This window comes from Rhinatrema bivittatum, chromosome 12 (assembly GCF_901001135.1).
Source record: "Rhinatrema bivittatum chromosome 12, aRhiBiv1.1, whole genome shotgun sequence".
Classification (NCBI taxonomy): Eukaryota; Metazoa; Chordata; class Amphibia; order Gymnophiona; family Rhinatrematidae; genus Rhinatrema; species Rhinatrema bivittatum.
This window is the reverse complement of record NC_042626.1, coordinates 80,827,923-80,853,538: the sequence shown is the minus strand read 5'-3', so window position 1 is coordinate 80,853,538 and position 25,616 is coordinate 80,827,923. Positions and strand designations below refer to the sequence as shown.

The window sequence follows — 25,616 nt, the reverse complement described above, 5'->3', positions numbered from 1 at the left end:
TTTTTACTTTTCCTAGAAGCCTCTCATGAGGAACTTTGTCAAACGCCTTCTGAAAATCCAAGTATACTATATCTACCGGTTCACCTTTATCCACATGTTTATTAACTCCTTCAAAAAAGTGAAGCAGATTTGTGAGGCAAGACTTGCCCTGGGTAAAGCCATGCTGACTGTATTCCATTAAACTATGTCTTTCTATATGTTCTGTGATTTTGATGTTTAGAACACTTTCCACTATTTTTCCTGGCACTGAAGTCAGGCTAACCATCAAGCACAGAGTCCTGTTGCTGGCAACTGGAGGATGTTTCGAAGCAATCATATGTTGTTCGAACTTCATGTTGATGGCAGTGAGGTTCCCTGGGTGTTGTGTCAAACATGGCTGGTAAACAGCAATATGTGACACCAACATGGATCCCCGGAAGATTTTATGACCTAGACCCTCCCGAAAACCTCTGGTCCTCTTTAGTGACCAGGTCAAAAGGGATGTCATTTGGAGGGATCGTCTCCACTCTTCTGGTGGAGAAGGCTCCGAGAGGAGGTTGGTTTAGGTCTCGATGGGATCGGTGCCGAAGCGGGATTAGAGTCCCCATCGCCCTTCGAGGATCCTGGGATAGGCTTAGGGGCCCATGGAGGCTCAGAAGGACGAGTCAGCGTCAATGACTTAGGCTGCCATTAGTAGGGTACAGAAGAGGGCAGCGAGGCGGTACCGCAACAGTGCAAATATCAATGGCTCCGGTGTTGGTGCCGATATGAGGGCCAGCATCGATTGAGGTTGTAGATTCCAGAAGACATCGAGGACAGCCTGGCGGACGAGGACGTCCAGCTCCTCCCTGGAGTTGGTATAGGTAAAGCAGCTACAGGGGGAGGCAGGCTAGGCATTACTGGCACTTCCACATGGATCTGTGGTGGCTCAGTACCCGGCACCGGTGTCGGTGGGGAATGCCTCAGTGTCTCGGGTGCAGAGGAGCATGGAGACTTGTACCCGGGCCCGCTTTGCAACTGGCTCAATGGACAGATGTCGATGCGGTATCGGTGCTGGCACCGAACGCGGAACCCTGTCGGTGTCGGCGACGATGTTTCCCTCTGTGCTCGGCCCAGTCATTCTCCAGCATTGAGGAATATGCCACCTATGTCCAGGTTGGTGACGGACGGTCACCGTGCCTCTACTGCTCCTGACGTTTTTCGCCTAAGGATTACACAGGGGCTCTGGTTGAGGTCCCGAAGTATGGAGCGTTTTCGTTAGTTGAGAGTACTGAGGCCTTGACGGCGGCCCTGATGGGATTGACGGCAGCCTCCACAGCATCAATGGGAACCGTGGACGCCCCGATCGAAGACTGCAGCAAGGACACCCGCAGGCATTGTGGGGCAGACCGAGTGTGATAGACATAGGGAGAGAAAAAAAAAAAGTGTGTCACAAAACGATTGGTAACCCGGGGGAACAGACAGTGAGGTGACAGGAACCGACCGGAGAATACAGAATAGTACTCACTGGGCGTAAATGAAAATGTACGCGAAAGGAGACTCATGTAAGGAAATTATTTGTGAAGTAAAACTTCAAGTTTTTCCGTGAGGAAATGTGAGAAAAAATCTCAGAGCTTCTAAATGTGAGGCAACTGCAGTGCAGAAAAAAAAGAGACTGAAGGGAGACCCCTGTGGACACAGGGATCATGGCATGCTGGGCATGCTGCGTGTCAGTCAAAGTTTCTAGAAACTTTGACAAAAGTGTTCTGTAATAGGGCTCCGCCTAATGACGTCACCCATATGTGAGGACTACCATCCTGCTTGTACTGGGAGAATAGAAGGACTAGGGGGCATTCCATGAAGTTAACAAGTAGCACATTTAAGACTAATCGGAGAAAATTCTCTCTCACTCAACGCACAATTAAACTCTGGAATTTGTTGCCAGAGGATGTGGTTAGTGCAGTTAGTGTAGCTGGGTTCAAAAAAGGTTTGGATAAGTTCTTGGAGGAGAAGTCCATTAACTGCTATTGATCAAGTTTACTTAGGGAATAGCCACTACATCAGTAGCATGGGATCTTCTTGGTGTTTGGGTACTTGCCAGGTTCTTGTGGCCTGGTTTGGCCTCTGTTGGAAACAGGATGCTGGGCTTGATGGACCCTTGGTCTGACCCAGATTGGCAATTTCTTATGTTCTTATAATATTGGTACAGTGTGTTGAGACCAAAGGAAGTCTTGATAAAACCCCTCCAAACATCTCTGAATCGGGAGGTAAATTTATTTTTTTTTAAACTTACCAGTCTCCAGCTGTGGGGAGAGAGGGCTTTGGCCATAACTGCTGCACTTGGCTTCCTGCAACTGCTGCCTTTCAGCTGCTTAAGCAGCAAAGTCCACGCTCGGAACTGGCTACCAGACCAAGGCACACCTCGGAGGGATCTCGGAAATTGCCTCAGGAATTCTCAACTGGTGGAGGGACCATTAGGTATCACCGCAGGACAGAGCGGCTCAATTTTTTCTACAATTTAAATGTAGAATTTCTCCTTCCAAGAAGTACAGCAATCCCCATAGGGAGAGGTACATCCACCATCTGCTGGAGACTGAGAATACTGGGCTGAGGTCACTGCAGGGGTGTATGTAGGATGACCGCTTTGAAATCTGACTCCATCTCCATCTACTGGCAGGGGAGCATAACCTATTGGTCCTGAATCCATCTGGCTACACTCTAGGAAAGCTGAAATTCCTCCAAAAGCGGATTCCAACTGGATAACAGAGCCCTCTTCAGAGGACGCATGTGAGCAAAGGCCAATGGAACTAACTCCAGCGTAAAAGCCATGGAACCCAAGACCTGCAAATAATTCCAGACTCTGGGAACCAAAAAAGCCGCAGCACCTGATTCTGCAACTACTCTCTTCGTAGTCAGAAACACCTTCTTCCCTATCCAGGTATCGAATCACACCCCCAGATATTTCAACTACTGGGCCAGCTCCAAATGACTCTTCGCCAGATTAGTCACCCAGCACAATGAATCCAGGAGCTGCAGGACCCGCTGTACTGAGCGACAACACTCCACCTCTGACTTTGTCCATACTAGCCAATTGTCCAGGTACAGGTGCACCTGAGCGTCGCCGCTATTACCACCATCACCTTTGTGAAAGTCTGAGGCTCTGTCGCAAACCCAAAGGGAAGTGCCTGAAATTGGTCTGCTCCTCTCTGGAAGCTTCCAGAGAGGAGCGGACCAGCCCGCCTTCATTGACCAATCTTACTTCCACCTCCCCCCCCGGGCACCACTGTCCCACGGAAGTCAACGTTGGGCTCGTAAGGACTGCTGCCTGCCTGAGCTCTGTTTTTGTGCTGCCAGCCCAGGACTCCTGCTGGAACAAAACTACCTCACATCTCTGAACCATGCTTGTGGGGGAAAAAACTTCTTGGAAATCTTCATGTCCTCAGGCAACCTATTACCCTTTGACTCCCCAGACTGCTTCATAAGCTGCTCCAGATTCTCTCCGAACAGCAGCTTGCCCCTGAAGAGGAGGTTAGACAGCTGGGCTTTAGACCACACATCCACCGACCAATTTTGCTGCCAGAGAAGCCTCTGCACCGCATCAACAGAGACCATATTCCTGGTGGAAGTCTGGATCATGTCATACGGGGCATCCGCCACATAGTCCAATGGTTTCTTGTGTGCCTTCTGCACTCAGTACAAGCAGGCTCTCTGCATCAAGCTTCCTCATACCGCTGCATGAAGGTTTAAAGCTGAAACCTCAAACAGCCTCTTCAGGAGAATCTCCAGCTTCTGATCTTGGATATCTTTCAGAGTGGCTAAGCCAGCCCCTGGGATGGTCATCTTCTTGGTCATTGTGGACATGCCGCATCCACCTTGGGAATCTTCCACAACTCCAAGGTCTGTTCTGGCAAGGGATATAATTTAGCCATAGCTCTAGCTACCTTCAGGCCCGCTTCGGGAGTCTTCCACTCCACTCTACCAATTTCTTCACCTTCTTAGGCAACAGAAAGGTTTTAGGGGGGTCCACACAGCCCCCCAGGACTGGGTTTACCCCCTCATTGTCCGAATCTTCCTGCGTGACCTTAATCCAACTCATCCAGTACCTGGGGAATTAGCAGACCCAGCTCCTCTCTACGGAACGGCCTGACCACGCGAGGATAGTCTTCCTCCGTGATCTGGAACTTGCTTTGAATCCTGCATTGGATCCACCAATGTGCTAACAGGGTCCTTGTCCAGATCCCTCAGACTTTCCTGCAGCTGACTGGGATCATCCGTCTCATCCGACATGTCTCCCTCTACAGCGGATCATCAGAGCCCCAGAAGCAGCAAAAAAAAAAAAAAAAGTGTTAAATTTCTCCCAATCCGGCCTGTTTTGTATCCCTAGGCTTCGTAGCCACCCCGGTCTTCCTGGGTAAGGACCTCTTGGCCCCTGCTTCCTTAGGCCTTATGGAGGACGACAAAATCCATTGAAAATGCCTCTGGATCCGAAGAAGAGAGGTCCTGATCCGCATTCCCCCAAGCCTCTTCCCCTTCCCTACTAGCAGGACACTGCTCAGCAGGAAACAGCGTGGGAGGGGAGTCCCAAGGCTCCAGATCAGCAGCTTGACTCCCATCAGGTGTAGCCATAATGGCTACTGGCTCCTCCAAACCCCCCCCCCCCCAAGGGCCTCCAGAACTAATGCAGCTGACCTTGTGCTCCGGCCATCCCTGAGGATTCCGTGGAGGTCCCAACCCCTCCGGAGACATATTCAAGAAAACGTGGTCGCGCCGAGATGCACCTGCTTCTAGCTGCAGCAAACTTTCCCGCGCTGAGCAGGAGGTGGTATGTCGGCGCGATTGGGCTTAAAAACAGCCCCTTCTGCTCACAGTGCCGGTGACGTGCTCCCAACGCTGTCCCAAATCCCTGGCTCAGCAGTTGGACGAACGGCGGTCCCACTCAACCAGCCCTGCCTCCTGGCAGACAGGCCGAACAGCATCAGACCTAGCCTCCTCAGCAGCTCCAAATCTTTTTTTTTTTTAAAGGAACTTCAGCACAAACACAAACCCCACAAGCAAGGAAAGTTTAAAGAAATACTTTCCTGTCTCTGGATGTCACAAGGAGATGCTGAAGGTGGTGAGGACCCAGCAGAGGTGAGGGAACTGGGACCCCCGGCTGTCACCCCCCTTAATCTCCAAGGGTCGAGCTAGCTCAGGGATCGCTAACCCCCCCCGCTCCACCCTACTCTATCCAAGGGATGGCCCATGAAGGAACCTAACACCTCAGGGAGACTTCCTGTTAGGAATCTTCTCTCTTCTTCCTAAATCTCTCTCTTTTTCAAACTCCAGACTGCAGGTTTGCACCTCTACCATCCGCTGGAGACAGAGGAAAAACTGAGGGACTGCAGGTGGCACTCTTGCTTATGTAGCAGTGCCTGAAAAGGTTTCATTCTCTGCTTTCATCTGCTGGTAGGGATGCAAAACCCACTTGACTGGACTGATCTGGGGTAGGCACAGGTACAGGTGGATAAAGTGATGGGAAAAGCCAGAAAGATGCCTGGCTACATAGGGAGAGAAATGGTCAGCAGAAAAAGGGAGGCAATATTTCTCCTGGTGTACAATTCTGGAGACTGCACATGCAAAAGGATAAGAAACAGGATGGAGTCGATCCAGAGGGTGGCTACTAAAATGGTCAGTGGTCTTCATTCTAAAGCATATAGGGATAGACAAAGATGTAAACATGTATACCCTAGAGCAGAACTTCACACTGGTGTTGCCAAACCCCGGCAGGTGTGTCGCGTCTCCCGGTGTCCCACTGCCCTGTTGTACTTTCCTTCTCCCTTTTTCCAGCCTCTGCAGGCCAATTGGAAGCCTCCTTTCTTCCTACCCCCACTGCCCAATGAGAAGCCTGCTTCATTCTGCCTGCCCCTGCGCAGGCCAATCGGAAGCCTCCTCCCTTCTACCTGCCAGTCAGGTCTATCCTGTAAAGTGCGTCCGCGGTTTCCCCGTCCCTAACCGGCTCTCTACTCACTTTCCGGCCGCGTTAGCCCTTCCTGCGATCCCGAATCCCCTTTAACCTACTCCTACCGCGTCCTAAATTCCCCGGGCAACCCCTTCCGCACGCGGCATGTATATTGCATGCAAACGAGCGAATTAGCTATTCCCTAGCATCCCGTAACCCGTGCCCCGACTATCGCTAGTTTTCCCTGCCGTTTTGTCGCGCGTTTAACCTGCAAACTTACCGCCTACCCTGACCCCTGCGGTAGAGGCAGGGGTAAGGGTAGGTGGCAAGCTTTCCCCCAGCCCCCGCTCACCTGCCCCGGCCGCGATCATGGGTGCCGGTCTCCGGGGCAGCCCCAGTCCTCTCCCCTCCTCCTGAAGCGAAAAAAACATTGCAGCCCCCTCCGTGCAAGTAAGTTGCTTCGCCGCTTTAGTTCTTCCCTCCTCCCGGAGCTGCTTTTTCAGCCTTGCTCCGGGAGGAGGGGAGAATAGACACTAGCGGCGAAGCGAAAAAAAACCAAAAGCAATTTTGGTTTTTTTTTCCCAAAAGCGACAATTTTGGGTTTTTTTCCAAAAGCGACTTACTTTTGGGATCTGTCAAGATCCCAAAAGTAAGTCGCTTTTGGACGCCTGCACAACTTACTTTTTTGCAGCCATCAGCAGGAACACATGGCGATCGTGGCTCCGGTAGCTCCTCCTGACGAAGATGGCCGCCTGCACGGGGGAAAGCGTGCAATTGGCCGCTGAAGACGTGACGTCACGACGTTTGGCGTCACGGGATGTGACGCCACGTCTTGAGCGGCCAATTGTACGCTTTCCCCCGTGCAGGCGGCCATCTTCGTCGGGAGGAGCTACGATCGTGTTCCTGCTGATGGCTGCAAAAAAGTAAGTTGTGCAGGCGTCCAAAAGCGACTTACTTTTGGGATCTGTCAAGATCCCAAAAGTAAGTCGCTTTTGGAAAAAAACCAAAATTGTCGCTTTTGGGGAAAAAAAAACCAAAATTGCTTTTGGTTTTTTTTTGCTTCGCCGCTGTCAGTGTCTCCCCTCCTCCCGGAGCAAGGCTGATTTTCGCGCCCTGCTCCGGGAGGAGGGGAGACACTGACAGCGGCGAAGCAAAAAAAAAAAGCGAAAAAACCAAAAGCAAGAAGTAAGTCGCTTCGCCGCTTCCCTCCTCCCGGAGCAAGGCTGCTTTTCGCGCCCTGCTCCGGGAGGAGGGAAGAGTGAAGCGGCGAAGCGACTTACTTTTTGCTTTTGGTTTTTTCGCTTTTTTTTTGCTTCGCCGCTGTCATCTCTTCTCCCCTCCTCCCGGAGCAAGGCTGCTTTTCGCGCCCTGCTTCGGGAGGAGGGGAGGGGGGACTGGCAGTCCCGACTTCCTGGTATCTGTCATTTCAAATGACATTTGAAATGACAGATACCAGCGTGGCGTGAAGCCTTAGGCCCGCGCACCCAGGATACTGTATAGGCGCTCTATCCAGTAAAATGGGTTGCGCGGGCCTAAGGCTTCACGGACGCGGTTACATTTAAATAAAATTAGTGTTCAGGATCGAGCGGTAGGTGAGCTGCACTGTGCGTGCGGCAACCGCGGGTGCCGCAGGCACTAACGCAGCTCTTCCTACCGCTCGGTACTGGATAGACCTGAGTGTGAGTAGGAAGAAGGGAGGAAGCCTTTGATTGGCCGGTGAGGCAGACATCGCATAGCTCGGGGGTGGGGTAGGAGGAATGGCAGTATTGAACCCCGACGAAGCAAGGCCGTCACGGGAGCCCATCCCCGAGGCGGCGAAATGAGTGCCTGGGTGAGAGCTGGTGTGTCTGTGGGGGTCAATGGGTGAAAGCTTGTGTCTGTGGGTATAAATAGGTGAGAGCTTGTGTCTGTGGGTGTGAATGGAAGCCTGGGTGAAGGCTGGTGTGAATGGGTGCTTAGGTGAGAGCTTGTGCGTGTGGGTGTGAATGGAATCCTGGTTAAGAGCTGGTGTGAATGGGTGCGAGAGCATTTGTGTGTGATTGAGAGCTTGTATATAAGAGAGCATGAGTGTAATTGAGAGACTGGTTAAGGACGTGATGTGTTTCTGTGTGAGAGAGAGAGAGAGACTTGTCAGGAAGAATACTGGTGTGAGAGAGACGGAGACTGGTCGTGGGGTGTATTTGAGCGTGAGAGTGAGTGACTGGTGTATTTGAGCGTGAGAGTGAGTGACTGGTTGTGGGTGTTAAAGAAGAGGACTGTGAGGTCAGAGCTTCAGCAGCCCTTGCTGCTTCTCATAAGTGTTATTGGCCTGGAAGGGAAAGGAGTAGGAGAGTTACTGGAGAGGCTAAGTAAAAGGTGGCTTTTAAAATGTATTTTTCTTGATTGACTGCCATTTTAATTATTGGGTATTATGCGATGTCTGCTGTTTTGAAATATTTTATTGATATTTGGGCATGTTTTAATAATTTTTATGAGTTTTTAATTGTTGGATATTATTCTGTTCAGCAGCTGTTTTGTAACATTTTTTGTATAGCTTTTCAATTATTTCTGTGTGGGGCTCTATAGCAGCTTGGTAATTCTGTTTTCCCAATAGCAAATGTCTTAGTGTTTAGGGCCAGGTTTAATAATTGTATTTCTTAGATAGGGTTGTTACTGTTTGAGTGTGTTCCATAATACAGGTGTAACTTTGTGCGGATTATTGCAAATCCTGAGTGTTAGGTGCTATATTTCTCTTTCCATTTCTCCAGGTTCGCACTGCATGCAGAGTGGCTTTTTTGGTTTTCCAGTCCAGTTTCTGTCTCCATATTTATAATGCGTGGTTTTTCTGTACTTGGTGAAGGTCAGTTCTGGGTGTGTGTCAGAGGTGAGGTATTTTACTAGCATGTAGGCATTTTGGAAGGTTAACCGGACCTAGTGTCCGGTCGGCCAAGGTAATGTGTGCCCAGGCTCGCTGGCCAGGCAAGCCCTGGCTCCCCCGGCTGGGTAGTGGGAGGGCGTGAGGAGCGCATGTGCGGGCTGCGGCAGCTGCTACTGGCTGGGGACCAAGCAGGGGGATGCGCTGGCTGGCAGCGATTGGCCAGCCAGCGTGAGTCTGCAGAGGGTGGGGGGAGCGCGGGGACGCCTGCTAGCTCAGTCGCTTTCGGCGTCTGAGCAGCAGGCTGGGTTTTTCCCTCCCACCCGCCCTGTTATTTATGATGTTGTGTTCTGTACTGGGGTGTTTGGGGGTGCATGTTTGTCGCAGCTGGGGGAGGCTGTTTGGCGGATGGCCCGAGCCGCTGCAGTTTGCAATTGTTAATGGGCAGGATGGTTGCCTGATAAATTTGTGACAACTGGAGCTGTTGTCAGGTGCGGGCTCCTTGCTAGGAGGAGGCGGGGGCCCATTTGGCCTGACTCTCTGCTGGCCAGCGGCAGGGGCCCACCGTGTTGGCCCCTTGCTAGAAGGAGGCGGGGATCTGAACGCGGTGTAAGAGCAGGAGGGACGAGCCGGATGGCTGGTGCTGACTGTCTTGCTGGAGAGGCGGCGGATGGCTTGGGGTCGGTGGTTTAATGTTATGAATGTTATTGTTTGAAAGGCTCGGGCCTCAATGGGATTTTAATAAAGCTGCGGCCCTGTTTAACCCAAATCTGTTATTTGTGTTTTGATTTGTGAAAGAGGGCGGATGCGAGTAAGCGAAGTCCTGGATGCCCATATTAGTATCAATCTTACTTGTTGTGTTTTCTCAATAGGACATGCATCAGTGGTAAATTACTCTCTTTTCATAAGGAAGGCTATTGTGCCTGGTAGTAAAGGGAGTTTGTTTTGCTTTTACTGAGATTTATTTATTTTAACATGTTTTGTATACTGTATATTCGGTTTTGCCATCATAATGGTTTACATTAGGAGAATTAAAAAGTCAACAAAGCGCACACAAAACTTGATTTGGTCATAGTTAAACAGTAACTTCATTTATTTCATCGGTGACTCCTTTACATCCCATATAGTTACAGCATGCAGTTTGACAGCAGTCCCCGACACGGTCCCGTGTTTCGCCTGTCGGCTGCTTCGGGGGGAATCTTAACAAATCTTGGTGGTACCAATGTTACATGCCGACACGGTCCAGTGTTTCGCCTGTCGGCTGCTTCGGGGGGATTCTTAACAAATCTTGGTGGTACCAATGTTACATGTCTGCAGGACATGTACCAATGTACCATGTAACACTGGTACCACCAAGATTTGTTAAGAATCCCCCCGAAGCAGCCGACAGGCGAAACACGGGACCGTGTCGGGGACTGCTGTCAAACTGCATGCTGTAACTATATGGGATGTAAAGAAGAAGTCACCGATGAAATAAATGAAGTTACTGTTTAACTACGACCAAATCAAGTTTTGCGTGCGCTTTGTTGACTTTTTAATTTACGTAGTAAAGCGCACTTGTTGCTCTAGTTTGTGTGTTTGGATTACATTAGGAGAATGACAGAGTTTTAACAAATACAATTTAAAGATAAAGTTGGGTCACAATGGGGGTAAAAAGGTTTAGAATATATAGGGAAAAGTTTTTAGTTGTCTGTTAAAGAGTTTGTGGTTTGGTTAGTCTGTTGTAGGTTGATAGGATGATGTCTTTGTTTTCTTTGGAGTTGTCTGGTTGGGAGTTTGTTGGTGTTGATAGTTTAGATCTTCCGAAAAAGCTCTGGTAAAAAGCCAGGTTTTTAATTCTTTTTTGAAAGTTTTGGTGTCAACTTGGGTTCTTAGATTTAGGGGTAAAGCTTTCCATAGTGAAGGGGCTGGTGATGGATATCAGGTAGATACTAGGTGCGTGATTTTAGCATGAAGAATTTTGAGGAGGCCTTTATTCATCGAGTGAAGATTCCTTTTTGGAGCATGTAATTCAATGTGTTCAGTTAGCCAATGGTTTTGTTGTCCTGTGATTAATTTATGGAGGATTGATAAGACTTTGTATTCTATTCTGTATTTAATTGGGAGCCAGTGCAAGGATATGAGAGGTGTAATGTGATCTTGTTTCTTGGTTCCTGATAGAATCCTGGCAGCTGCGTTCTGAAGAATTTGTAGTGGACGTATGGTGGTAAAAGGGAGGCCAAGGAGTAAGGCATTGCAGTAGTCCAGGTTTGCAAGAGTAGTAGTTGCAGAACTGTTCTAAAGTCATTTTGAGTGAGGAAGGGTTTGAGACATCTGAGTGTCAATTTGTGGTAACCTTCTTTGATTTTATTTGTTATATGAGTTTTGTAGGATAATTGATTGTCAATTGTAATTCCGAGGTTTCTGGCACGGTTAACAGGAGAGATTATTGTTTTGGGGTTTTCTATTTTGAGTGATTGTCTGGGTGAGTCGTTGATTTTTTTGTCGAGAATGATTAGTTCAGTTTTATTGATGTTGATTATGAGTTTTAGGTTGGAGAGAGACATTGCTTGATTTTTGAGAGATAAGAGGTTATTTTATTGTAGGTTTCCTCTAGGGTATTTTGGATTGGGACTAATATTTGGATGTCGTCAGCATACAGGAAGTGGGTCAAACCTAGACTGGTCAGGGTGTGATAGATAGGTAGTAGACAGATGTTAAAAAGTGTTGCTGACAGTGCAGATCCTTGTGGGACTCCTGTATTTAGGTTCACTTGAAAACTTCTGTGGGACTCCTGTATTTAGGTTCACTTGAAAACTTCTTTGGGATAACTGAGGTGAACCATTTTAGAACAGTGCCTGATATTCCTCTTTCTGAAAGCCTGTCAAGTAAAATGGCATGGTTGACTGTGTCAAAGGCGGCTGACAAATCCAGGAGAATTAAGATAAAACTTTGTCCTTTGTCGAATCCTCGAAGAACTGTGTCATTAAGAGAAAGGAGTAATGTTTCCATGCTTAAGTTTTTTCTGAAACCAAATTGTGTGGGGTGAAGTATGTTATTTGTTTCTAAGTAGTCTGATAGTTGGCGTGAACGATTTTTTCTATGATTTTTGCAATGAAAGGTAGGTTAGATATAGTTCTGTAGTTTTGGAATTTTTCAGGATCTAGGTTGCTCTTTTTTAATAGTGGTTTGATGATTGCAGATTTAAGGCATTCTGGATATATCCCTTCAGTGAGGGAGAGGTTTACTATGTCCGTTAAAGATCTTATAATTGAGATATCAAGTAATTTAATTGTGATGTCATCTGAACCAGAATATATTTTTTTGTATGGCGAGTTGTACAGGGTAATGCCCTAGATCTGCTCTGCACTCATTGCTGGGGGTTGAGGGGATTCCTGTGGATGCAGAATGCATGTTTACATTTAGCCCCATGATGGTCACATGTTCAGTGTGTCACACATACGAGAACCATCTGTCAGGGGTGTCCCAGCCAAAAAAAGGTTGAGAACCACTGCCCTAGAGGAAAGGTGAGATATGATAGAGACATCCAAATATCTCAAAGATTTCCATGCACAGGAGGTGAGCCTTTTTCAATGGAAAGGAGGCTCTAGAATGAGGGATCATGAGATGATGGTAAAAGAATGAAACATTTCTTAACAGAGGATGTGTGGAACAGCCTCCTAGTTCACCTAGTGGTGAAGTCAAAAACAGTATCTGAATTCAAGCAAGCATAGGATAAATACAGGGATTTCTAAGGAAGTGATGAGAGTTATAATGCTAAATTAATTGGACGGATTGGTAGACTGGATGGGCCATAGTCTTTTTCTGCTGACATGTTTCTATGATCACAGTCCCTGGGAGAGAAGTCCTAGCTATCACAAGACAGCACCACCTGCTGGCCATGTTCAGCAAACACACATATCAAGTTGCAAAGTGACCTGCAGTTTGTGTTCCCTGCACACAAGGCTGTCTCAACAATGTCTGAACTCTTAGTTAGCAGTCAAAAAAGCAAGTGTTAGAAATGATTTGGAAAGGAATAGAGAAGAAACTGAGAATACCACAATGCTCTTTAAATCTTTGGTGTGACCGAATCGAATATTGTGTGTAGTTCTGGTTGCTTCATTTCAATAAAGATAAAGCAGAGCTAGAAAAGGTAGAGAGAGGGGCAACAGAAGTTATAAAAGGGATGAAACAGCTCCCTTATAAAAAAAAAATTAAGTTAGGGTCCTTCAGCCTGGAGAAGAGATGACAGAGGAAATATGATAGATGTTTATAAAACCATGAGTGGGGTGGAACAGGTAAAAGCTCTTCAGTAGTGCTAAGACTAGGGGACACTTAGTCCTGGGGGAATTACTACTGCGCTACTGCAGAGCACAGAATTTGCGCAGAATTTCCCTTTTCTGCACAGAATTACCAAATTCTGCGCAGAAAATAGCAGAGGAGACCCCGGCATGCCACGTAGGAGCACGCAAAGACGAAGGCCCGCGTGTGCCGCAGGACGCGCTCCACTCGTGGCGAAGATGAAGGACAGGGCGCACCATTTGTTGCGAAAATGGAAGGCCCCCGTGTGCCGCGAACGGAGTGTGCTCTGCTCGCAGCAAAGATGGAAGGCCCGGGTGCCGCGAACAGAGTGTGCTCCGCTCGCAGTGAAGATAAAGATCCCGGTGAGAGAGAATGTGTGTGTGTGAGAAGAGAAGGAGAGGGGTGTGAGAAAGGGGAGGGGGTGTGAGAGAGGAGAGGGAAGGGTGAGAGAGCATGGGAGGTAAAGAGAGCAGGGGGAGAGGATGCTGGAGTACATAAGAACATGCCATACTGGGTCAGACCAAGGGTCCATCAAGCCCAGCATCCTGTTTCCAACAGAGGCCAATCCAGGACATAAGAACCTGGCAAGTACCCAAAAATTAAGTCTATTCCATGTTACCACTGCTAATGGCAGTGGCTATTTTCTAAGTGAACTTAATAGCAGGTAATGGACTTCTCCTCCAAGAACTTATCCAATCCTTTTTTTAAACACAGCTATACTAACTGCACTAACCACATCCTTTGGCAACAAATTCCAGAGTTTGTGCGTTGAGCGAAAAAGAACGTTCTCAGATTAGTCTTAAATGTGCCATATGCTAACTTCATGGAGTGCCCCCTAGTCTTTCTATCATCTGAAAGAGTAAATAACCAATTCACATCTACTCATTCTAGACCTCTCATGATTTTAAACATCTCTATCATATCCTCCCTCAGCCGTCTCTTCTCCAAGCTGAAAAGTCCTAACCTCTTTAGTCTTTCCTCATAGGGGAGCTGTTCCATTCCCCTTATCATTTTGGTAGCCCTTCTCTGTACCTTCTCCATCGCAATTATATCTTTTTTGAGTGTGGGTTTCAGAGAGAGGGAGCCTGTATGAGGAGATTGTGAAGGAGCGTGTATGTGTGTGAGAGAGAGACTGGGAGCTTGTGTGTATGAAAAAGGGATTGTGTGTATGTGAGGGTGCTAGCCTGTGTGAGACAGAGACATAGGTAGCCTGTGTGAGGATGTATGTGTGAGAAAGGGAGCTTGTGTGGTGGGTATGCAAGACAGAGGGTCCTGTATGAGGGGATGAGTGTGTGCGCGAGAGTGAGGGAGCCTGTATGAGGGTGTATGTGTACTAGAGAGAGGGAGGGACAGAGGGAGCCTGTGTGAGGGGCAGTACTGAGAATGGGGTCAAACTCTGGGACTGGCAATAGAGTGGAAGGGGTTGAGCCTAGAGGTGAAGGGGAGAGATACTGGCAGGTGGAGGAGTTGGGGCCTGAGAAGGCAAAGTGGCCAGGGGAGTAGGGAGAGTGAATGGAAGGGACACACTTACAGTGAATTTCTAGGGAAATTCTGCATCTTTAAGTAATAACTTTTTTCTGTATTAATTTAAAATGTAATTACTTAAAGACTCATGTAAATTGTGTTATTTTCACCAATATAAAGTTTGCAGAATTTTGTGCGCACAATTCCCCCAGGAGTAGACACTCCATGAAACTAATACATAGCCGATTTAGAACAAGTTTTGGAAGAGTGTTTTTTTACCTGTGCACAATCAAGCTATGGAATTTATTGATGGAAGATGTGATCAAGGTAGCTAGGATAGTGGGAAGGTCCTGGAGGAAAAGTCCATAAACAGATATTAGCAGGTAAACTAAAGAACGACACTGCTCATCCCTGGGAGTGGGCAAGAGAGAATTGGATCTCCTCTGTGTTCTGCTAGGACCTGTTTTGGCCATTGTTGGAGACAGGATGCTGGGCTCAATGAATCTTTGGTCTGACCCATTATGGAAAATCTTATAAACTATAAATAAGGGAGTATAAATTTGGAAAATATCTCTGGGATAAAATGATTAGAAAACAAAGGGAAAAGATCTGCAAATACTCAAAAGTGAGACCAGTTACTGCTCTATAGGGAGGAGAGCCCCAACAGAGCAAATCATTTCTGGAAATGTATACAATAGCTGGAAGAGCAGCATGGAATATCCATAGCAGGAGGCGGCAATCTGCAGCACAGCTACATACGAGTATTGGGAGAAGATGTATACTGGGCCAGGGCAGCACAGCACAGAGATGCAGCCAAGAATTTGTTTTTGCTCAGACAAGCTCCTACATATCCCTTTTCTCACTGTATGATGTTCAGCAGCCTCTCTGATGCTCTATCCTGGGTGTACAGTATTAAGATCTTTGGTTGAGAACTGAACAAATGAACAAACTGCTGTAGCCTGGGAAAGCAGCCACGATTGCAGTCTTTTCCCCCTTTCCCCTAGCACAAGAGCAGTTGGAGACCCCCACCTTGCCTTCATGGAGTTTGAGTTTTCTCTTTAAGTTGGCGTTCTCCCTCTCCAAACCCATCAGACGGACCTTTATGTCTTCGTAGGCAGTGATGAGGGCGAAGTGGGAGGCAGAACACATGTTGCTAGAGAGGTCTGGGTTCGGGCTGTCTATCCATTCCCCATCCTGGCACAGCCTCTCCTGAGTAAGGATGCTGATATCATCTTCAAACACGGAGTCCATGGCAGCGCTCAGAACCTCTTCCAGCCTCCTGAAAGAGAAGAGCAGGGTAGGGGGCACATGGCGGAAAAGCTCTCTGGCAGCCCGGGAAACATGACAGGCTAATCCCCAGCCTACCATCTTAAGCACTACCTGCAGTTCGGAAGCGTTTCACAAATCCAAAGCCACTTCCTCTGCTTGCCCATAACATAAAAAGCATTCCCTCAAGCCCCTCCCAAAAACTAAGAAGTGAAAGGATCCTGAGGCCCCGATCTCAACCCCGGTAAATGGTAAGAAAAATCTCGCCCCAGGTAGAGTAAAAGCAGACTCACCCGTGCAGCAGAGCTCCCATCCCCCGCAGCCAGGCCCGTCCAGCTGAGGCGGTCGATCGGAGGCAAAGAGACAGGGCGGCCCAGTGCCTAACGCGAGCAGCGATCCCCAACCCGCCGCTTACAGCTGCGCAGCGCAGGGCGGGCGGACACACACGCTGCAGCCCTCCCTCCCCTTCCGGGCCACACCCCCGCACGGTCACACTTTACACTGCGGGCAGGAGACGGAGAAAGGTCCGTGGGGCAGGATAGCTGCAATCTCGAGTGGGGAATTTCCAGAAGCAAAGCAGGAACAGCCAGAGTCGCCTGGGAAGATCGTGGAAGCAGATCCATTGCCATGCCCAGGAGAAAGGCTGGGTTCTGCTCAGAGCTACATGCCCCTCATTTTAGTTAGCCATTTTTGAATAGTGGGAATGAGGCTGGGTGTTGCGTGGAAACTCAAATCGTCCTTAGCGAAGGTGACGATGTGCTATCATCCCCACGATCATGGAGAGGTGGCCAGCATAACTCGTAACAACTGCAAGCTACGGCCTTGGGCAGAACAGAGTGAGAATATTTCACCTATACCCAGTTATACGAAAGTAAAGCAGAACATAGGGAAAACAAAAATAAAGCAGCTTTTATTTGAAAGATAAGAAAAAAAATACCATCTCTGTAAATTGGACTCTTGCTTATTAACATTTCAGAATTTGCCGTGTACGGAAGTGGTACATGTAACAGTAGGGATTTACCAATGAAGATGAAGGTTATTGGCAGTAGAAGCTGATGTTTGCAGAAATTCCTAGAAGACTAGTAACACTAAGTTGATACAGTCAAATTGTTTGATCCAGAAAATAATAGTACAGTGTTCAAAGACTAACCTGACGCAGCTATAGCGCACAACAGTCTTCGGGTGAAGGGTTACAGTCACTTTACCTACTACTCAAGTCAGTAACCCCTTCTTCTTTCCCCCCCCCCCCACCACCATAGTAGTAAACTAGCAGCACTAGTCTGCCAAGTCCCAGGCAAAACCGCTGCTACAGCATAGGTAAACAGACTAAAAACGTGAAAAGTAAAGGGGTGGGGAGGTTTTAAAGTCTGAGCTGGTGTCTTATCACCAACAGCCTCGAACTGGCACCAAAAAAAAAGCCACACAGAGGCAGGAAGATTCACATTTTCCACTGCAGAAAGGAACATACAAGAAAGAGGATTATTTCCAGAAGCAGCTCCATGGGTTGTGTTGTCCTGATGCTTACAGCTACACCTTCCACAGCCAGGACAAGATGCAGGGAATATGAAGGAATGAGTAAGGGTGCTGTCTCCAACCACATTCCTCCTCTCCCACCTATCAGGAATGGCTTTCAGGAGTTACCCCACCCCCACACACAAAAAAGTGGAACAAGGAAAAAATGTGAAATTACTTTCTCTTGCAGGTGGCATAGTCATAGCCATAACAGGTAAAGGGAGCTGATGGTCAGTACCCTGGCTCAGTTAGAACTGATGCTAGTACAGGACATGGAGGGCGAAGGCTACCACTTCAGATTTGGTATGGATTTTTAGCTTTTTTTTTTTTTTTTAAACCCCCATGGAACTTAAAAAGAAAACAAACCACAGCTCTTAAAAAAAATGAGAGCAACAAGTCACCGAACTACCAAGTCATGCTGTGCTACCAGGAAAACAGAATGCCCACCCACCTCACCCCTGTAAGGACCAAAGGGACAAACATGGAATGATAGGCAATGGCTGACATTTTATTTCTGTGCAACTGCAGTGGAAAAATAGAACCTTTTACAAGTGCCGGTACATGGTAGAGTAGATTTACACACTTTTGGGGGTAGCAAGACCCACACCACATTGAATTTAAATCAAATAAAAAGCACAAAAGGCCAAGTAAGTTTCCAAATGGTATTTTATCTAATTGGTTTTTGTTTGTTTGTTTGTTTTTTTTTTTTGTTTTTTTTTTAACATTTCTCTTCATATCACAATCCGAAATCTTACCTGAAGTTTCATTTTAAACTCTTTGGCACAATTTTGTGGGTGCAAGGGCTGCTACAGGTGAACTCAGGAGATTTACTTGCCAATTCCAGGCATGTCTTTAATATTTGAAACTGTGCATTTGTTGACACTTTTGTAAGCTCAGGATTCCCTTTCAATGCAAGATGTTCTTTCACATCATTCACAGTATGCCAATCTTAAAGGAAGATGCCAAGTACCAACATCTTGTGCAGTGCCACCGACAGGAGCTCTGACCATTCATCAGCATTTCTCTTCAAATTAAAACCCAACACTGCTTTCCATCACTTGTGCTGCAGCAGGAGCCCAAATTTCTGTTGGTTTATGAAATGCAACTGCTAACTTTTTTTTCTCATGGGAAATGCCGAAGTTGAGAATGCGGACACCGCCTCACTCACACACACACACTCTGTCAGCCCCTCTGTAAAGCCACCAAGGCCCTCCCCCTTACTCAGGCACCAGCAGTGTGGTAGGAAGGGGATGGGACAGGCACAGGCTCCACCTTCGCCCCAGCAGCAAAGGCCAGACACAAACAGCACCACAGTCACTGGCCATGAGTCCTCAGCTCTCAGCACTTTTCTCCACTTCCACAGTTGAGCGTTTGCTTCTCCAGCCAGCCGAGGTTGTGGGTTTTCTAAGTACTTCAGTGCTCAGCTCCAACAGGATTTTCAGTGTGGTGCGTTCTCTCTTCACTCACTCACCCTCTCATTCCCAAACACTCAGCATCCGTGCACACTCCTCACTTCCGGGTTTTTCAAAAGATTGGAAATCTCCAATGGGGCCTCAGGCATCATCCCAATAAGATCTGTAAAAGGAAGAAAAAAAAAAAAAGTTACTCTAAAATCTCCCCTTTACTCATGTTAACAGCACCACATTTCTAACAGCACAGTACACAGATGGTGGTAATGTCAGAAGGATCGTACCAAGCCTGATTCTTCAGTTTCCTCAGCTCTTTAGTTGCCCAGGTGGCGAGGGTTTTGGTTTTGTTCGTCTTTGACCTCCTGCCTTCGGTTAGCAGCTCCTGGATCATGGGTCTGGCTTCTACCAATTTCAGCACATCCTTCCCAAAGGCTGTACACAAATCCCTGAGCAACAGAGGAGCAAGGTGTGAGTGATGGCCCCACTTCACAAGATGTCTAAACATGTGCAAAACCTTCAAATTGGCAGCATTCCAACATGTATGTTAAATGAGCTGAACAAATCAAAGCCTAAAAACTGAAATAGCCAAGTTTGACATTTCCATGCATAAAAAAATAGGGATTGTATTTTTTGGTTTAGTCAACCGATATTCAAATGTAAAATATCATGAGTGGGGTGGAACAGGTATATAGGGAACAGTTATTTACCCTCTCCAATCCTTGGGGATACTCCATTAAACTAGCAGATTTAGAACATTTTAGGAAGTATTTTTTCACTTTGTGCGTAAACTATGGAATTTATTGCCAGAGGATGTGGTCAAGGCAACACTGGGGGTCAAAAGATGACTGGACAAGTTCCTGAAAGAAAAATCTAGTTATTAGCCAGGTAGACTTGGGAAAGCCAGCACTTATCCCTGAGAGTGAGATACAAGAAGTTGATCAACTATTGGGATCTGATGGGTATTGTGACCTAGACAGGCCATGTCTTGTAACTTCAGCCCACTACAGTCTGAGACAGAATGCAGGCTCAATGGGACTTTAGTCTGACCCAATGTGGCACTTGTGTTCTTAAAATGTAGAAAACAGCTGCTTTCCAATCACCACTGTCTACTGTAGTAACTTCAGTTGATTGTTTTGGGGGGTGGGGGTATGGAACTCACTACCCTTTGCCTTGCACATGGACTGTACAATAATTTCTTAAAATTATTGAAGACATACTTATTACAGTTGGCATATAACGAGTAAAATGTTGCTTTAGGCCATTCTGTTGAGGAATTGTATTTCTATGCTTGACAGTTTTTTTTAATTTTTTCTTGGTTTTATTCTTTATTATGAATGTCAGTATTATAAGCCACCTAGAGCTGTATATAGGCAACCTATACATTTTTGAAATTAAAACCACTGAAACGAAGATCACCCAAGAAACATAAGCAATACTATAAAAGCACTTATGAGTGAATGGAGAAATTGCTTACCTGAACCTCATTTTCCTTAGTGTAGACAGATGGACTCTGGACCAATGAGTTATGTGCGCCCCTGCTAGCAGATGGAGACTGAGTCAGGTTTCCAAGCTGACATCGCCTTAGATACACACCTGCAGTGACCTCAGCCCTCCAGTACTCTCTTCAAAAACCATTGTGGACATGCTACTGAAAAACTGGATTACAGACAAGCGTAACTGTACTCAAACATAAGCGTTGAATTCCAGCAAGATTATAGATGCCCTGATCTAGGGATTGGGTGACAGCTTACCCATAACCTGTTGGAATCTAGATTCACCTCGTGGGAGATTCCTTGGCACCATTCTTGGGCAGCCATGGGCAGGATGCTGAGTCCATCTGTCTACACTAAGAAAAACAAAATTATCAGGTAATTTCTCCATTTCCTAGCGTGTAGCCAGATGGACTCAGGATCAATGGGATGTACAAAAGCTACTCCCGATTAGGGCAGGAGGCTGCCTGCAGTCTGGTTAGCACCACCCTTGCAAAGGCTGCGACCTCTCAGGCCCGAATGTCCAGGCAATAGAACCTGGAGAAGGTGCGCAGGGAAGACCATGTCACTGCTCGGCAGATGTTGATGGGATACAGTAGCTTAGCTTCTGCCCAGGATACTGCCTGGGCTTTAGTGGAATGAGCTTTAACCTGAAAGAGTACAGGCTTCCCTGCCTCTATATAACTTCCTGTGATCACCTCCTTGATCCAGCGAGCCATGGTACTGCGAAGCTGCCTCGCTTTGTTTCCTTCTACTGTGAAGAACAAGTAAGCGGTCTATCTTGCGCACTGGTTCTGAGATTTCCAGATACTGCACTAAAAGCCTACTGACATTTAGATGTCAGAGGAAGCGATAGTCTTCCATGTCCTTGAGTCCATCCAGGGATAGTAAGGAAATGGACTGATTCAAGTGAAACTCCAGAGACTAACTTAGGCAAGGAAGGAAGGAATGGTGCAAAGCTGTAAGGCTTCTGGAGTTATCTGGAGGAATGGTTCCAGACATGACAATTCCTGTAGTTCAGAGATGCGACGAGCCAAGCACATCGCCACCAAAAACACATTGTTAACAGGCGCAGGAATAGACTGCTTAGTGGCCAAAAGGAAGGCTCTGCTAAAAAATCCAATACTAGATTAAGATTCCACAGGGGGACCAGCCACCATAGGGGCAATCGAAGGTGTTTAATTCCTTTTAAGAAACTGGCCATGTCTGGATGCACCAACAGGCGGGTTCCATTCACCTCACCTCTGAAACAGGAGAGCACCACTACCTGGACCTTCAAGGAGTTATGGGACAACCCTTAAGGGTTGGGTCATGAACATGAACAAGAGCAGGCAGCCTTGTAAAAATTCCAGAACCGTAGGGATTTTGATCATCCGAGGGGCAAACCCACATTCCTCGCACCAGGCCTCAAATATTCTCCAGATCCGTACATAGGCTAAGAATGTTGAGAACTTCTATTTGCAGAGCAAGGTGGAAATTACTGCCAAATATCCATGTTTCATCAGGTGAGCCCTCTCAAGGGCCAGACCCTCGTGAAGGATCAGGTCCCTGTGTGGAGGAAGGCATGGGGGGGGGGGGGGGGTGTCCTCCACCAGAAGCCTCCACATGTCTGCATACCACAGGCGTCTGGGCCAATGTGGAGCCACTAGAAGAACAAGCCCTTGTGGTGCTCGATCTTGCAAATGACCTTGCCCAGCAGATGCCACAGAGGGAAGGCATTCAGCAGGTTCTCCTCTGGCCAGGCCTGAACAAGTGCGTCAATCCCCAGAAATAGCTGATCTCTTCTGAGACTGAAGAATCTGGACACCTTCGCAGTGTGAGATGAGGCCAGCAGGTCGATAGTTGGGAGGCCCCAGCGATCCACCAGCAGCTGAAAGGCTCTGGACAACAATGTCCATTCTCCTGGATACAGGCTCTGCTTAGAAAGTCCGCTCTGATGTCGTTTTCTGCGATGTGGAGGCAGAGATCATCTGTAGGTTCAATTCCACCCATTCCATGAAGGGGTCTATCTCCAGGCACACTTGCTGGCTTCTTTGTTCCTTTCTGGTGGTTGATGTAGGCTACCATTGTTGCGTTGTCAGACATCACACAGACCCGCCTGACCTTGAAGCCTGTGGCTAACTGTAGACATGCTAATCTGACCGCCCAGGCTTCCAGGCACTTTATGTTCCAGCACCCCTGGGTCGCCAGCTCCCGACAGTGAGCTCCCCACCCCGGAGGCTCGCATCCATTGTGAGAACTAGCCATTCTGGGGGGGGGGGGGGGGAGGGGCATGCTTATACCTTTGCTCAGGTGGGCTTCCTGCAGCCAAACACATACCTCCATTGGTAGGTGAAGGTGAATTGAATAGTCCTGGGACAGCAGATTCCAGCACGACAGCAGGGAGCGTTTCAGTGGATCATGTGCACCCACACTCATGGTACTACCTCCAGGGTTGATGCCATCAGGCTGAGGACCTGAAGATAACTCCATACCCTGAGGCATATGGTGTTAGTCAACTGGCACACTTGACACATCTTCCTTATCCTTGAGGGTGGAAGGGAGACCTTCTCCTGTTTGTCTAATCAAACCCCAGATACTCTAGGCTTGAGACTGCTCTTGTCCATGTTCATGACCCAACCAAGCTCCTGAAGCAGGGACATCACCCTGCGGGTCACCTGGAGGCTTCTCTAACGACTTCACCCAGATAAACTAGTTGTCCAAGTATGGGTGCACCAGGATTCCCTCCTTACTTGGTGCCGCTGCCACGACCACCATAATGCTGGAAAAAGTTCTGGGGGCAGTAGCCAGGCCAAAGGGCAGTGCCCGGAACTGATAATGGCGGCCTAGCACCGCAAAGCATAGGAAACTATGGTCTTGTTGGATTGGAATGTGGAGGTAGGCCTCCGAGAGGTCCAGGGAGACTAACTCCCCTGGCTGTACAACGATGACGGAGCATAGAGTTTCTATGTGGAAATGAACTATTTATAGATGACTGTTTGCGCTCTTTGAGATCCAGGATGGGGCAAAAGAAACCCTCCCTCTTGGGTATGATGAAATAGTGCCTCATTTTCCTGGGGCGCAGGCACTGGAATTACAATCCTCAAATTAAGGAGTCTTGACAAGGTAGATTCCACTGCCAGCCTCTTGTGCTGGGAGTGGCACCAAGACATAAATGTGTCACGTGGGATGCTGTGAAACTCCAGCGTGCATCCTTTTCGTATAATATCCAGTACACATTTGTCAGACATGATCTCGATTCATGCTGGTAGAAGAGGGATAGTCGATCCCCTATCTCCTCATCCAGTGGACGGGGGTCGGCAAAACTTCATTGGTGAGTTCAGGCTGAACCTGAACCAGCCCCTCTCTTCAGTTGTTGACTCTGAAAGGACAGACCTTCTCAAGGACCAAGACACCTGAAATGAGTTCCTGTGGGACCGAAAGCACTGGGAGCCCCTGGCCCGGCTCTTCTGGTAGCCGAGGCACTGGAGATTCACCCACTAACTGGCCAGCTTTTCCAATTCGCTACCACATAGGAGGGATCTTTTGAAGGGCATCTTTGTAAGGTTTGCCTCCAAGGTAGTGTCCGCTGACCAATTTCACAGCCATAGTTGTCTTTTGGTCGCCACCACTGAGGCCATTCCTCTGTCCGAGGTTTGGACTAGGTCAGAGGTCACGTCCGCTAGGAAGGCCACAGCAGGCTCCATAGACTCTCTGGAATGCACCCCTGAACTATCTGCCCCTCTCTCTCTCGAGAAACAGGCACAAGCGAGTCACAAGGGCACAACAGGAAGCAATCTGTAATGTCATTTTTGTCGCATCAAAGGCTTGCTTAAGGATGGACTCCAACCGCCTATCACGTGCATCCTTTAAGGCTGCTCCTCCCTCCACTTGGATAGTTGTTCGCTTTGAAACAGCACAAGACAGGGTGTCCACTTTGGGGAAACACAGGTGTTCTCTGGCCATCAGGTCCGGGGGGGGGGGGGGGGGGGGGGGATCAGGGCCTCCAATGCCCGACCTCCTTAAAAAGCTGGCTTCTGGGGCACCCCATTCCAAGTCAATCAACTCCTGGAGGGCTTCCAGCATTGGAAAATAGCAAGAGGCTTTCCATAGAGACACTAGGATGGGATTGTTCTTTGGTTCAGTCATAGGATCCATGCCAGGAACTCCCAGAGTCTTTAGGGTCTGGGGAACCAGGGCCAGTAATTCATCTCTATGGAAAAACTAACATGGTCCAGTATGGTTCCAAGCCTGGAAGGATTTCCCCATTCTCCAATGAGCTGCATCCTCATCGTCCGTGGTGTCTGGGTCCCTGTCAGGGATACCCTTGGTGAGACGAGGGATACTGATAGGGCTGAGAGAGCGAGGCCTTCCCTGCTGGGGTTTGGTTCAGACAGGGACAGGAGGGACAGACTGCGCCTGTACAAAAGCTTGAAGGCCTTGAAAAAAATTCTGTCCAGGAAAAGGCTGCTAGGTTCATACCTAGCCCAGGAGGAATTGGGATAAGTGCCACTGAATTGCTCTTTCCTGAGGTGGACGCAGCCCCAGGATTACTCAGATCTGGAGTGCTATTTGATAAGATTGTGGCTGACCCATCTTTTGAATGGGAGGAGCCGAGCATGGAAAAGTTCTTGGAGCCTAAACCTCCTTAGGGCTGCACAGTCTGACCTGGATTCCTTCCTGTGTCAGCACTGTGAGGAAGCCTAATATGGCAGGCAGCACAAAGTGTCGCTTGTGCTTCTTTGCTGCCGGAGCCATAATCAACAGTAACTTATGTGTTAAGCTGGCTAGTGCCTGAATTTGAGCATGTACAGTTCTGTCCTGGAATGCGCAAATATAAGCGCCTCTAAGTGCATACATATGCGTGCGTGCAGGTATCCGTGCGTTTGTGCACGGAGGTGTGTGTGATATTAAGCGGACAGCACATGCTTAGAGCAGACTTGCACCACACATACCATCAAGTCTATGGGGGCAATGGAGACTACGCACAAAACCGTGCGCAAGAAGGCGCTGCCGAGGCCTGCCATGTGGTGTGCCCACTGAGCTTGAAGCGGGGCCTAACCCATCAGGAGGCCACTCAACCTACTCGGAAGCCCCCTTCCCTTGCCCCAATGGAATCGGGAACATCGTTGGCATGCCGAGCAAAGAGACCAGAAGAAAGACTTACTGAAGCTCCTCCAATTCAGAGACGTGGAAGGATCCTTGTTTTTACTTACCTGGGGCTCAGCTCTTACCGACTGAGTACAGAGACTGTCTCTGGCTGCGGGAGGAGAGTGCTTTGGCCATCACCGCCACGCTCGGCTGCCTTTCAGCAAAGTCCATGCCGGGAGCCAGCTACCAGACCAAGGCACGCCTCCGAGGGATCTCGGAAATCGCCTCAGTATCACTATAGGAGAGAGCAGGGCTCAATCAATCTTCAATTTAAAGGTAAATTTTCCTTTAATGATTACTACATTCACACTATA

The 25,616-nt window shown here is 48.1% G+C and overlaps 2 protein-coding genes across 8 annotated transcripts in view; both read right to left on the bottom strand.

The window, feature by feature from the left end:
• Positions 1-16,216, bottom strand: part of TBKBP1 (TBK1 binding protein 1) — a 202,105-nt gene extending 185,889 nt beyond the window's left edge. For 3 of the 7 annotated variants that reach the window (XM_029574258.1, XM_029574260.1, XM_029574257.1), the window contains exons 1-2: positions 15,876-16,007; positions 15,525-15,774 (exon numbers count right to left, since the gene is read on the bottom strand). In XM_029574258.1, the coding sequence (XP_029430118.1) occupies positions 15,525-15,774; positions 15,876-15,928 (303 nt within the window). In that variant the 5' untranslated portion in view covers positions 15,929-16,007. Of the gene's footprint in view, positions 1-15,524; positions 15,775-15,875; positions 16,011-16,054 lie in introns of those variants that run through there. The other 4 variants (XM_029574259.1, XM_029574262.1, XM_029574261.1 and 1 more) reach the window with 4 other exon arrangements.
• Positions 16,217-17,755: 1,539 nt separating this feature from the next.
• Positions 17,756-25,616, bottom strand: part of KPNB1 (karyopherin subunit beta 1) — a 274,884-nt gene continuing 267,023 nt past the window's right edge. The window contains 2 exon segments of the mRNA XM_029572132.1: positions 17,756-18,848; positions 18,967-19,128. Of these exon segments, the coding sequence (XP_029427992.1) occupies position 18,848; positions 18,967-19,128 (163 nt within the window). The 3' untranslated portion in view covers positions 17,756-18,847.